Source organism: Coturnix japonica, chromosome 4 (genome assembly GCF_001577835.2).
Source record: "Coturnix japonica isolate 7356 chromosome 4, Coturnix japonica 2.1, whole genome shotgun sequence".
NCBI lineage: Eukaryota > Metazoa > Chordata > Aves > Galliformes > Phasianidae > Coturnix > Coturnix japonica.
The window spans coordinates 38,892,172-38,907,052 of NC_029519.1; the positions used below are offsets into that span (position 1 = coordinate 38,892,172).

The 14,881-nt window shown below is 34.9% G+C and overlaps 1 protein-coding gene across 1 annotated transcript in view; it reads right to left on the reverse strand.

The window, feature by feature from the left end:
• FBXO8 (F-box protein 8) overlaps positions 1-14,881 on the reverse strand; it is a 16,682-nt gene continuing 1,801 nt past the window's right edge. Inside the window, exons 2-6 of the mRNA XM_015861713.2 lie at positions 12,440-12,776; positions 10,210-10,336; positions 4,828-4,946; positions 3,620-3,816; positions 1-2,857 (exon numbers count right to left, since the gene is read on the reverse strand). Coding sequence (XP_015717199.1) covers positions 2,670-2,857; positions 3,620-3,816; positions 4,828-4,946; positions 10,210-10,336; positions 12,440-12,768 — 960 coding nt within the window. The 5' untranslated portion in view covers positions 12,769-12,776 and the 3' untranslated portion in view covers positions 1-2,669. The remainder of the gene's footprint in view (positions 2,858-3,619; positions 3,817-4,827; positions 4,947-10,209; positions 10,337-12,439; positions 12,777-14,881) is intronic.

Here is a 14,881-nt window from a genome sequence, read left to right on the forward strand (position 1 = left end):
TTTGTTGTCACTTTTTGTTTATTGGATATTTCTAAAAGAATTCACACATGGCACATTGAGTTAGATGCTTTCTATCCACTCTGAGTTGCTAATAAAATGTATAACATGAGTTGGGTGCTAATCAATTAACACTATTCAAAATTTCTTGTGAAGACCAGAAGCTGCTATTCATAGGAGTCATTTTTGTTTTCCTCCTGGATTTACAGAAACTTTAAGTGTATTCTTCTGTTTCTCATTTATCTTCTTGGCTGCTACATGGGCCTTGAAGATTTCTAAAGCTTGTTAATAGATGTATTCAACTACTGCAGAAAGAACACATTCTGCCTGCCTGGAGCCTTTGTTCTCTATCTGTTTGAGTATAGGAACTGAGAGTCATTAGAAATAGAGAGAAATGTAGATTAATGAACTGTACTCTCATATCAGTGTAAAATCAAAACCACTATCTCTGATGTCAGTGGAAGTGCCAGGGAAAAGAGAATTAGACTCTGAGCTGCATTTGTGGTCCCAGAAGAAAACTTTTCCTGATAAGGTTGTAACTTGTTGAAGCTTCAAAATTCATGGAATTCCTATTTGTATGTACGTAACATCTGAAGAGTGCATTTTAAGAAGTGGTGTTGTGCAGCCTTCCTGTAAAAGTACTGTAAGGAGCCCATGCTTATCCGTCTTGTTTTTACAGAGTACTTCCAAGTTCCCAACTTTTTTTTTTTTTTTTTTTTTTTTTTTAACAGGACTAGAGACCTTTGCGTAAGGCAGTGTTTAATATTATGCTTTTAACATTTGGTGTTTGACATCAATTGATGACTAATGATTAAGGAATGTGTCCTTGAGCCTTCTGAAATATATGAAAGGACCCAGAATGAAGTGATGAGAGCCTACCCTGAGAGAGGGAAGCAATATTGTAAAACTTCACAGGAAGATTGCTGCAGTACTGCTGGCTTCTGACTTTGGTCGTGTATGCTACACATAGACAAATGATGTTTAAATTTGATTAAAGGTAATTTCGTTAAAAAATACAATTCTTTCTGCACGCATCTTTGTGTGTAGACCAGAGTGATGAACGTAACTGCTTTTACTAAATACTTGAGGTACCAGCAGTAGCATTTTTCTCTGCATTATTTACATAGCCCTTATGTAGACTGAAATTAGCATATTGTCAGTCATCATTCCTATATCTAAGACAAATGTAATAACCACTCAGTGCCAAAAAGAAAGCAGCAGTGTGGGCAAAGTATATGTCTATGAGTATGAGAGCATTCAGTTCCTGGCTCCACCATAAGCTTCTTAAAATTAATAAGAAAAAACAACAACCCCTAAAGAGGTTTTCAATACACAACTAAGAACATCTTCCTACCTCATCTCATGCTGTGGTATGTAAAAATGATAAACCTATTAATTATTATGGTGAAAACAGATGCTAGAGATAGCTGAGAATTATATAAACAAATATAATCAGGAAGAGATTAAGGACCGGCTCTTATTTCAACTACATATGATTCAGTTTAAGAAAAGCACGGCAGTATGAACTAAAACAAGGCAAATGCTTAATAACTTCCTGCACTTGCACTGCAAATGCTCAGCTAATATTCCGCATGTTTTAGAGAATATAAGACACAACCTGATTTAAACCATTTTTCAAGTATTTTTGTAAGTCTAGAACTATTTAAAATCTAGCTACAGAAGAGATTTAGGAAGAGTCTGAGTAGGCCAAAATGGTCTGAAACAGCTCCTGTCTATGCACAGTCACCACTCTAAGCTAGCTCAGACACAGTTCTTAATAGCTTTAACAATGAGTCATCCGCTATAAATTTACCTGGTCATTTCCATCATTGACGCTTTCACACTGAGGGAGATGGTTGAAAGCAGTAACATTAGCTTCCCTACACCACTTTACCTATTTAAATTTTCCTTGCTTACAGGGCTGAATAGCTGACTGTAGTTGTTCTACACCACCACTATAAGTTTCCTATCTCTGTGCAACATGCACATTTTCCCTAGGCTATGCCTATGTGACCAATATGGTTATTCAAGTTAGTCATATAGTATTAAATATTAACTTAGATACTTTACAAGTGTTCTGTCATCTCTCAGAAAAAAACAAAAAACAAACAAACAAAAACTTCATCACAGTATTGAGACCTATGTTTCTCTAACCTATGTATCTGAGGTAATTAGCACAGTAACAAAAAGTTTAATGCAAAAGAAGGAAGTACACTTTTAAGAGAGAGAAGGAGAAATTTTAGTTAAAATATTTTACAATAAAATAATTATGATTATAAATCTCTTTAGTTAAATATATACACATTACACAGTATCTTAAAAAGAATGAACTTATTAAAGTTTCAAGCAGATCTAATGCACAAATCCACCACTTTGTCAGCTTGGGCTGTAATGTCAGTTTTAACATTTGCAATTAGTTGTGTCAGACTAACAGCACTATTTTGTGCAAAATTAAAAAAAAAAAAATTATGAAAAACCAATCTCCAAATTCTTCCATTCCCACAGTAAACAGATAGAAAAGGTAGTTTACACATACGCACACTTACACACAAACTTTGATTGCATACAGAGGTTAGAATGACCAGCACTAAAATAACCCCCATTTCTACAAAATAATCTATTTCTTGAAACTCATTTTTGAAAATTACAAATTGTGCTAGCAAATTGTGCGCTCAGGCAGCCACATGGCCAATAAGGTAGATGTTGTCATAAAGGTGCCCTACAAAATCTTCACTAATATTCTGTGCAGCTCGTCGTGTATTTCGGATGAATTCTCTCTTTGACATTTTGTTCTTCACGTGAGGGCTGGTTAGATCAATGGAAAGAAGAATCAAAGAGTAACACAGTACATAAACTGCATCTAGACAAAAGAGAATGAAATAAAACAAAGGAAATTATGATCGTTAAAAATACTGTTCCCTGATCAAAACTTTTATGCAGTCTGCAGCATTTGGACCTAAAATTGCATATAGTTTAGAACTTGAAGGAATATCGCACTGACATAAAATTTAATATAACCATTCTCAAAGTAATAGCATCAGCACACTGCTAAATGAACTTATACAAATCTCTTAATATTTCTACAGTATCTAAAAATTATTGATGTAATTATGCACATTCACTTAGATGGAATCCTGAAGTCTTTGTAATCTAAAGCCAGCATCCTGATAAGTTTATCTTTAATACATAAGCAGTGCCACTGCAAAAAACTCCCCACTACCAGTTAGAAATGCTTGTTAACATCAGTGAGGTCCACAACTCCCTCTCCTTTCTGTGGGACTATCCACAGGGCAAAATATTAAATGTGCAGGTCTTTGCAGAAGGGATCTTATTGATACTAGAGAGCTTAAGCATAGAAAAAAAAGTGAAGGAAAACTAACATGAAAATACACCCACCCCTAACAACTGAAACAGTCTTTGTGTTATTTATTTACTCATTTTCAACCCAAATGAGATGATGACTTAATATTCAGCAAAGGTGAAGGATGCTACCAAACATGTTTGCACCTTGAGAAATATTTGTTTAGGTGCCGATCGTAAATCTACCATGAACTGTAACATCATCCAAACATACACAGAAATACAGAGAGTGATTCATTGAATCAAAGCTCTTTTTGCTTACCAGGGCTAAGGCCAAGCTCTCTCATCAAATCAGGGTTACAAGCACAGAACCTGTGAGAGAACTTCGTTATGAGAGTCTCAAGGTACTCCCCGCGTTCCTCAGGGGCATGAATATGTCTGAAGAACTCTCTCAGTGCATTTGGCAAGAACTGATTTCTGAAGTTGTGCAGTGTCACAAGGTCATCCAAAACATCTCGCCTAGTAGAAGAAAATCTCAGGTAATTAGAGAAGTGATTTTTTTATTATTTTTTTTAGCCTGTTTAAACATGAAAATGTAGGTTTAAAAATCAAAATAGAGGGGTTAGAATAGTTTTGGAGATTTAGAGTGTTCTATTCTATTGTTTCATTTTGGTTGAAAGACAGAATTATCATGAACAATAGAAGGACAAATACACGTTCTTCAAACACTTGCAATAATAGCCAAATATTCTAAGAATGGACTTTAAACAGAATTCTAAATTTCCTTACATGCATATTCATTTACAGTACACATAAAGGCTAACAGACTTTAATTATCTTGCAAAGTCATTAAAATGCAGTAAAGGGAATATATTTGTGCATATTGTACACATTTTGGAGCCTAAGTAGAAGCTGTTACAGCAGCATCCTGTTAAAACAGGTTTAAGTTAAATAAAATTCACTCACAAAACCTCTTGAAAGGTTAAGTCCATCAGGGTAGAGTGCTACCAAGTGTTTTCCACTGAACATAGGAGCAATGAAGTGATTCAAACTAGCCCATATAAACAGATATGCAGAAGACTTTTGAAGTAAAATTGGAAACAGAATATTTTGCAATATTAGTCCTTTCTATTAAATATTTCAATCCCATGAGGGGAGTTTTAACGTCCAGAAGCCTAATTTTTACTGTAAAGCAGTAAAACATATATAAAATCTGAATGTCATACAGTAGAGACTATCTTGCACAGCTTAAATGCACACTATACCTTCTTAACAATCTATAAGAAGAATTACAAACATGGTGAAATAGCACACTGTGTGAGAGTCATTGGTTATATGTAGTACTTTCAGAGGTTCGTATATGATCAAAATTTTGGAACTAAGTAACTGTTCAGATTTAGCAGCAGCATTACTTAGTTGCATTTCCATGTATTTTTACATCGGTAAAATTACAAGCAAAATAACTACTGTCAGGGTTGCTATACACTGAAAACAAATAGTGGCTTTCTCCTTACAAGAAATTCAAGTTACCTTTCATCAAGATAGATTCTCAGCTTCTTCCAATTTAGTGTTCTTGTGCAAAAGATAAACTTAGCTATTTCCTTTGGCGAATCATCTAGTATGCCCTTGGACATAAAGTAGTTGACTCCCTGAGATAAAAGACATATATGCATAAATATGTTTCATCTTCATATTACGGTTAGGAACAAGCACTGTACTTAGCAAAACAAGAAAACTATCCCACTAATTACTCACATTTTATTCTAGCAGAATAATTTCCCTTCCTCTAAATCACATTTCAACATGCACAATACAATCTAAAATTACAAATCAAATTCAAAGGAATCTAGTTTGTTGTTATGGTTGAGATTTTACATATACTTAGAGTAGCACATTTATGTATTATGTATTTCAATTACAGTATTTTAACAGTGTATAATTTTATTTAACCATACATTTTAACCATAGATTTTAATTTCAGAACTTTAAGAGAGAAGAAAATCTTAGCCATAATATGTTTTGTCTTTAATATCTTTGACTAAAACATTAACGTTCACACATGTATGTGATGCATCACATTCAAATAGATGCATAAAATGCATTTGTTTAAATGTGTAATGCTGCAAATAAACACAAGCACGCAGATTTCAAAGCATAGGTAAATATAAATATATAAATAGACATAGAAAAATATGCATAGACAAAAATAAGAATGGTTCATTATATAGAAATGCTTTAAGAAAGATAGAACTGGTGTGTATATTTTATATTCATTTTATAATTTGTAGAATTTTCCACAGTTTGCCAAGCATACATTTCTTATGGAACACACAAGCCAAATTTCATAGAAAACAGCACTGAAGAATCATTCTTTACTGTTTTTCTTTTTTTTTCTTTTTTTTTTCTTTTTTTTTTTCTTTTTCTAAAAGAAATACAAAAGAAGGTTTCATACACTTAGGGAAAGAACAACAACAAAAAAAACCCCATAAAACTAGTAACATTAACCTCTGACTTTAAGAAGAATCTTAATTTGAGACAGTAGTGAAATGCACTGCATTATAAGCTTGCATTTAAGTCCAATTTAGATGATATTTAAGTCTGTGTGCAGTTAGGATGGGCAACATATGATTGAGTACTTTCTTGATTTAGAGCTAAACATAAATTAAATCAAACTGAGTATCAACTGCTTATTAATTCCTCAAGCATTTTGGTGGCAGCTTGCGTATGACTACCAGCAGGACATATGGCTTCATCAGTTCTTTTTACGTTCAGTGTATCTATGCCCCCCTTTAAGGATATCCTGCCTCATGACACTTTAGAATTCGCTTCAGTAATAAGCACTTGCTTAATGTAATACAAATTGAAGCCTGTCAAGGGAGTGTCAGTAACACTTTCAAAGGCATATTTCTGCTGCAATTGTTTAATAAATGCTTCTGCAACATATCTGGAAAATACCTGGCATTTCATAGCTGAAGCAACATGAAAATAACATCTGCTTTAAAAGAGAGTAGGTTGGTTTCTCTGTGTTGGTAAATGTTGTAAGTTATTTCTTTAGTACATTATAACTCAGTAAACAACCTTCACCTGATACGCCACTGAGTCCCTGCAAAACATTTGTGTTCCCTGTCTCTAATTCACAATCTCTCCCCACAACACAACAGTTGACCAAATATCCTCCTGTGAATGCAATCTCTTTATTCATTTTCCTTATCACTTTCACAAATAAGGTATAAGTATATTTCAAGACACATCATTTTAAAGTTGCTGTTTATTTCTTAGGTAATGTCAAACACTTTGCAACAATATAAATCTGCTTTCTCTTTATAGTTTTTAAGTTTTAGCTCAAAGCAAATTAAATTTAACTTCAAGATTTAAGGTATATCATCTAATCTGATTTTGTAACACTGTAAACATCCTCGGATTCCTCTCAGAACCCATGTTTCAAATAAATCACATCTGGTAGCTAAAATGGTTGCTTGTGGTAGGTACGATAGCTGAAATAAGTAGTTCTATGCACTACTAAGTCCTATGCTAAGATTATTTTTCAGTCATTGGGTGATTCTCTTAGGCAGCATTTGCCTGAATTCAGCTTGGCAGATCTGTGCCTCTATCTATGAGGTCTGTAAAAGTGTTTTAAACACTTATGAAGTACACTAGGATGAGCTGGCTTAGCTGACCAGTAATGAGGTGAAAAGCACAAGGATGATTTCCACTAGCTTTTGTGGAATCTAGTTGGAATTATAATGCTCTTAGCATTAGAGGTTTAGGAAAGATGCCTTAAAGATACCTTGCTTTCCATGGCCAAAAGTGTTACTGCTGAACTTCAGACATCTGTAATTTCCTTTGCCCTTTCTATTTAGATATGCACATTAAACAAACTAACTGTGTTCTAAGTTCGTGATAGAACTTTCTGAAATCTCATTTTGTCCTTTTCCCACACTTTCTATCTTTTTAGTATTTAAACGGAATTGGCTGCCAAATCAGAATTAGGACATCCTAATAGGTCCTCATAGGACCCTTCCCAGACCTCATTTAAGGACTGGGGGAGGTAAAGGGGATCTCTCTGGAGATCCCTGTGTATGTGATACTTTATGAAGGTAGGCAGCTTCTTTCCTTTATTTCTGAGCCCACTGCTGTTGTGTTTGAGCAAATCCTCACTTATTGCAGCCTGGGATCTTGCTACCCTATTGCTATTGTAGTACTTTTCATTGCATTACACTAGTCATAGTGTGAGGACCGCCTCTGCTTACTGCTTTTTACTGTTGTTATGCTGTGTACAGGAAATCTTGACCTCATAGAAGTGTTCTTGTACTGTTCAGATTCCAATAGATCCATACAAGTAACTGCTATTAAACAGAATCTATAAGAAATACTACTGTTAAAATAAACAAAAATTAGATCTTTTCTGACTGAAGTATTCTTTTCCAGTTTCGATTCCAAATGTAACTCCATAGTATAGGCCTGTGAAATTAACTTGACTGTATATTTTGTAGGGAAATGGAAACTGTATACAGAACAGTGGAAAACAGCTTCTGGTTGCTTACGAATTAAGTCATAAACACAGATGATAGGAAATGAGCACTTCATGAGAAACATTTCATGTATGTTATACAATCTTCTGAATAAAATACAGCAGAGATAATGTTGGCAGGTTAAACAAAATATTCATATTCAAGTCTTAATACTAAATCTAAGCCATTCCCTTTCCCAAAGAAACAAAAACCAAATTCCAAAATCTTGGCTATAGTGGTTCTGGTTCTTGCCATTATGATAAAAAAAAAGCAACAACAAACAAGAAATCAAAAACCAAACATGCACTGGAAAACTTTCAGATCATATGTAGTGTCATTATGCACATCTTTTTTCAGCAGAATGTGAGCACCTGGTATGAATTAAGCAAGCTCATGCACATAGTCAATACACTAAATTACAGCAGATATCACAACATCATGCACACAACAATGGCTAACCAGAGAATCCTACCACAAAGCTTGTAGATGCTCTTCCCTACCCCGTGAGCCACCGCTAGCTCTGGAGCTGTTGCTGTGGAGCCTGGTTACCCATTTTCATGACATGGGCGCTGTCCTTTGGAGAATCTTGCTCCTGTGGCTGTAAGTATTCCTATTTTTATAGTATTTGATCAGGTCTGTTATCAAACGTAAAGCAGAGTTTGGCAGGAAATTCCAAGACACAATTTGTAATAGTGGAATGTGATATATTCCAGTCACAGTGTCCTTGTAATAATTTGCCAACATCACAGTTGTAAACAAGAAAAGCATTGGTATCTATGAATTCTCCTGAAACTCAGGCCATGAATGATTCCTACCAGGCTATGGTGCTTCACAGGGAGAGAGGAATAGAAGGCATAGGAGATACCCGAGGTTCTCATCTCTTACTAGGCCTGATGCAGAATGTTTATGCTGCTACTGTACAATATAATCATAATGAAGCCTTAGGAAGCATGTTAGTTTAACAAATTTAATACTTAATTGAGGTATATTACAAGGTAACTCTAGTTTCCCTATCTTTTTTTTTTCTTGAAAAATACTGATGCTTTCATTCAGTGCCTTTTGGGAAGATTCCAAATGCTTTACACCTATTGTAATTACTTTAAATTAGGCAAGGCTGCTGCTATTTGATACCTGATGTATTCTTGAGTTCCACTTTTATTTGAAAAGCTTTACAGTTATTACTAAACTCGTTAAAATCCTGCTGAAAATCACTGCTAATCTCTCAAGTGGAAAGATGCTGAGAAGATGGCTCAGCACTACGTACCAAAGTTTAAAGCAGAGCTCTGTGAGAGAATTTACAGAATACTTACTTATGACTAATAGAAGTAATGAGTTTGTCAAGCAGGATATGAGATAAAGCAAGAATTTATTCAAAGTCCCATTACTGCAATGATCCATACGACTACTTTATTTATTTCACCCTGCAACCTCAAGTTCTTGTTTTCTGCATATTATCTGCAGAACAAACTATTTGTTTCTTGAAAGTATATATCTTCATGACTTTTCCTACTCTGAGTTTGTTCAGCTATCACTTCCTTGTGTACGTATAAACATATGTAGGAAGTTGATATTTATTTTTGTTCAATACTGTCTACCATCTTTTCCTAATAAACATGCAGCAAGAGGAGTCTAGTTTTATGTATAGAATACTGTCTTGGTCACTTTAGCTTTTGCCTGGGAGATATGTAGTTACCTACTCTCAAATGTGCTTTGTCTTTGAAATTTAGAGAGGAACAAACCACTTTTTCCAGTTAGTTACATAAACTAATAAATTGAAATCTTATAGTTTATAACTTTTAGAAAATGTTTATGATGTTACAATAGAAAATATATGATGTTACATACTTTGAAGAATGATTCTATTTACACAGAATAAAAATCCCCAGAAATAAAATCAAACTGATATTTCAGGTAGTTCAGCAATGCATCTGTTTCTTTGTGCTCCTTGACACATTTAAAAATGCCTTACGAGAAACAAAAGTTGTCACAGAAGTAATTGCTGTCACTTTATACCTTGTCCTCCTATAACTGAAGTTAGGTAAATTAGGAACAAACCCATACTCTGAATCAGCATTTGACTGCATTTATAAGCACTTTATTTTTTAATACACCATTTCTTCAGTTAGGATCTCCCTCTTGTACCAAAGTCAATACAAGGTAAGGAATTTCTGGCAACCATAGGTCAGACTGCTATACCAAGCATTTAAGAGGCAAGCTGTGTAAATGATGTGCACAGGTACCATATAAAAAAAGAAAAAAATCAGGATAGGGCTATAACTTAATATTAACCATTTCTATAGTTGAAGAAATACTAAAATGTGGCTTTTATATGTCTATGACTATAAAATAATAACCACAAATATTTTAATTTGTTTGTTACTGTCATCAACGGTTCACTTACCTCATCAGGGTTGGCATTAAAGGTGAGACTGCCCTCATCTAGCTGCATATACAGTTTTCTAAAAGAAAATCCTAGAGGTGGATTCTTATTGTATATAGAACAGTGACCCCAAGTGGATTTGCACAACCTATGAAAATAGAATTAGTCTATTATCAAAAACCTTTTCTGTATTTCATGTATTCATAGAAGCAAAACGTAACCAATGCCACAAAACCAAGTACTTAAACAATAAGAAAACTTAAAAAAAACCCAACAAGACTGATTGTAATACTTAATTCTTAACCCTCCTGTATGTTTGTTTCTAAAGTCTTCAGCTATGATGACATTTTCTTCTGCAGGTTTTGGTATATACTAGTGCAACCTCAAAATGTATTCCAGTAGGTGGCATTGTAATGACATCGACACAGCTGGAACCTCTGAGACTCAGTATCTGAACAGTATGTAATAAGTGACAAATTGTTCTTTTGCAGTAATATCATCGATTAAAAATCTGTTTCTTTTCTCCTGTTCTAGTTGTGCAGTGAGTAGAATGTCACATCTGCACCAGAATATGCAACATGCTACTTTTCACCCATCATTTTCCAGTCTTGACCAGTCTAGCTTACTTGATAAATCTCTATGCCTCCATAAATATTTAATCTACACTTTCAATTGATTCCCATTTTTTTTTCCTTCTATCTTGCCTCTGACTACATTGTTTCATCAGTTTCTGTTCTTCACCCCAGTCTCCTTGATGGTGCCATCTAAACTCCCCTTGAACTTTCACTTCCTCGGCACCTTGTTTCTTATCTGAGTTCCTTATTTCAGTTCCAGTTATGCTTTAATATACTTGTTTTTTAAAAAAGTGGCCACAGTAGAATTCTTCATTTGGCTGCAGTAGGACAAGAGAGTAACTTGATTATTCACTCAGTAAATTGGGTATTGTTTGAACTGAGTTCTGAAGCACAACTGTAGGACTCGCTAAATTCTAAACTCAAACAAAATATGTGTTTTATTAAGAATTAAGATGTTTGCAGACATAATATGAACTGAGACTTTGTAAAAATGGACTAAAACAGGACAAATATTCACAAATATATGGTTAAACTGAACGTTAAGGAAGATTTCACAAAAAATGAATGAGCTGTTTCTCAAGGCGAACTCTGAGGGAAACATACTTTTTAATGTGTAATTTAAGAACATATATTGCATACAATTGTTTAATTATATTATATACTTGTGCTTTAGAACTGGAAATTTATTTGATACCAAGGATCAAGAACAATATGATAACAAACTACAAAGTTATTTTATGTACATAATCTTATGAGCCTAAACCATCACTGGAACCACTACTTCTTGCCAGCACAAGCAGTCCTGAATGAAAGAACAGTTGTGACTTTAGAAATTATAATTACGTTATCCTCTTGATGAAGTTCATGAAGTGAACTGAGGAAAACTCCTTCAAATGCAAAGAAGCAAACAGACTCAGAGAAGGAAATAGCTTCGAGGAACTGGAACTGCAACCGACTTGTGACATTAGTACTATTCACTGTCAGTTAAGCTGAAGGATAAGGTTATGTTGTGAAAGAAGACAAATTCTGCTTTCATAGGATTCTCTCCTAGTGCTCCGAAACACCAGAATGAAAGATGGTGTTCTTAATTAAAATTTGATCTTGCACAATTTTATTTGATAGAACATTCCTTTATTTCCTGGACATACAAACAGGCAGAATTGCCTCTGCTGCTGTATAAATGTTTCAGCTGTTACATAGTAGAAATTCCATGACATGCTTGCAGAACTGACCTTTTCTTTCCCCTTCCTTCTGTTGCTGTCTTCCCAAAAACAAAGGCATAAGTTGCTCTAAATCAGCTTAAGTAAGTAAGTTCTTATTCCTTTCTAACTGGAGCTTCAGCTGAACAGGTATACTTGCTCAAGCTGGATATTTGTTTGTAATTACTTCTCTTCAAATATTTCAGCTGTGATTTGATTTAAAACAAAAATGAATCTTTATGTGTTTTTTTTCCCCCAAACAAGTTTGTAGTAATACACACATGTACATACAGAAACCTCTACCAATATCTTAGTAATTAGAAATCCATAATTATGGATTTTTAAACTGTACTCATTTTTACCCTATGCCAAATCTCATTTAACACACAAAACCTTTGCTAAGATTGGAATAATACAAAGCACAAATTGAGACAATTATTTTTACTACTCCCAGGTGATGCATTTGTTTTTGCTTACCCTTGCCAGAGAAGCTCATCATTAGCAAGATCCTGCCAAACACATGACGCTAGACAGAGATCAGTTGCATTCAGGTATGACAAAATGGTAAAACTAAGCTCTGGTGGCAGCATTTCCAAGTTAATAAATCCTTCTTGCTCTTTAGATTTTCTTGTCTTAAGCAGGTGGTAGATGTCAATGCCTCCTTGGGCTTGTTTCCGCTGGCTTGTATTGGAGACATTGTTAGTAGCTATTCTCCTACCATGCTCCCTGGTAAGAAAACCTTGTCCACTGAATCCTTGGTGTTGCAGCTGCTGGTTCCTAGCAACCCTCCAGAGTCCCTGACCCATCTGTGAGCCTGTTGGACATAAAAAGCCAAATTAAATGTTGTTACATTTCATTAACATTTAATTAAAATAGTTTATTTAGAAACAATGAAATGCTACAAAATGTAAGGACAACCAAAATCATCCATAGGAATGGGGAACTCACAAAAGCAGGCTATGACTGACATAAGGACAGCATTTAAAAACTTAGAAATATTGCAGCTAGAAGCCATTCCCAACTTCAGTGTATTTTCTCTTTTTTTGTTTCTGAGCACCAAAGCACTTCCTCAAACATTTTTTCAAAGTCATATGGGTTAGGAGCTTGTGCATGTGTATTAAAGCCAGGACACCAGCTCAATCTATTGATCAGTTCTGTCCCTTGTTCTAAAAACACAATGTAGCAACACACATCTGAAACATAGTATCACTTGCTAAGTGAAGATCAATCCTGCTCAGTATGCAAAGAGACACCTCAGCCCTGAGAGAGGAGGCATTAATACAGCTTCTTATGCATCACTGGTCTGGATGCATGAAGAATACTTTCTGCAGTTCAGGCACTTTGAATTACAAAAGACCAATAAGAATCCATCAGATGGCTGGTAGATAACACAGGTGTAGCAAGCAGAAAAGTTAATAGCCTCTTGAATTATTGAAAACTGTAACCAACACAGCCACCTTGTTTAACTCTTAATCATTACAACAAAGAATGAAGTAGTAAAGGAACATGGGGGCTGAATGCTCAAAACACTGGACGGACCTCTAGTGATCATCAGTTACAGTGCTGGACAGTTCTCTAAAGTTTAAGCCTACTGCAAGGAAGGCTTGGAAGAAGTCTTGTCTGGAACTTAAGGAGGTGTTTGTTCCTTTCTCTTTGCAGTCCCTCACTAACACCTTTTTGAAACGGTGGTACAGTCTCATATCCCAAACCTTTAGAAAAGTATCCAGAAGTTTTTAGGTTCAGTGTAAGAGACAAGATAAAAATTCAGCTGACTGACTAAAGCAAAACTTGGCTTCTTTATCCTACTCATCTCAACTTGTACAGTATGTTTATTTTTTGTCAAAATTTGCAGTAGGCAGTAATAAAAAGCACAATTTAATTAACATGACATTCCCATGTTGCTAGGTGTTGGAAATGAGTTGGATATTTACTGAAGTGCTTAGTAAACAGGTATCTACAAATGTCTTGAGAGGCTCCAACCAATTCTAGCTCTTTGCCTTGTCAGTGAGTTGAACACTGTCAACAAGTCATTACATTTTCAAACACACAGGTGGCAATTTGAAAGGTCCTGTTCACTCCCAGGAGTTATGAGGTGATGTGAATGACTGAGTAACAATGCTCTTCCAATTCAATTGTCAGAAGTATTAGGTTTTAGAAAATAGGTAAATGTATGCACATGCACATAGATGTGAGTTGAGTATAATCTGCATGTTCATAGAATCATATTGTAGAATGGCTTAGGTTGGAAGGAACCTGAATTCCAGCTAATATCTAACCAGAATCTCCCCTCTTCTAGTGTAAAGCCATTTCCCGTCACCCTCTCACCATCAGATTGAGTAAAAAGTCAACCTCCACCCTGTTTATAAGCTCTGCTCATCTACTAGATATCTTCAATGCAGTCTTCTCCACCCACCAGGACCCCCAAATCCTCTGCAGGGCTGCTCTCATTGAGTTCTTACCCCAGTCTGTACACACTTTTGGGATTGCTCTGACCCAAGCACAAGCAAACAGAAAAAAAAAAAAAAATAAAAAAAAATTGCCTAAATACATAGCACTAAGACTAATCAAAAGAATAAAACAGCCAAAAAGCAAGTCATTAGTTTCAGGGACAGAAAGAACCGGATGCTTGTCATTCCTTATCTTTGTTTTAACTCCTCAGACACTAAAGCATCAGAAGGACAAAATATGATAAAAGCGAATTACTGAATATGAAATTCTACAAAACAAGTAATGAGTGAACTTCTATGTGAGTTGTGTATATCAAGTAATGAGAAAGGAGAGCTCTGTTAATTAAGGTAACTTAAAATTCAGACTAAGAAACACATTTTGCTAATATTTGTACTATCTCTTCTGACATTAGTTTATATAATTTTAACAGAGCTATATTTCCACATCCATTTATTAACTGATTGAAAAACA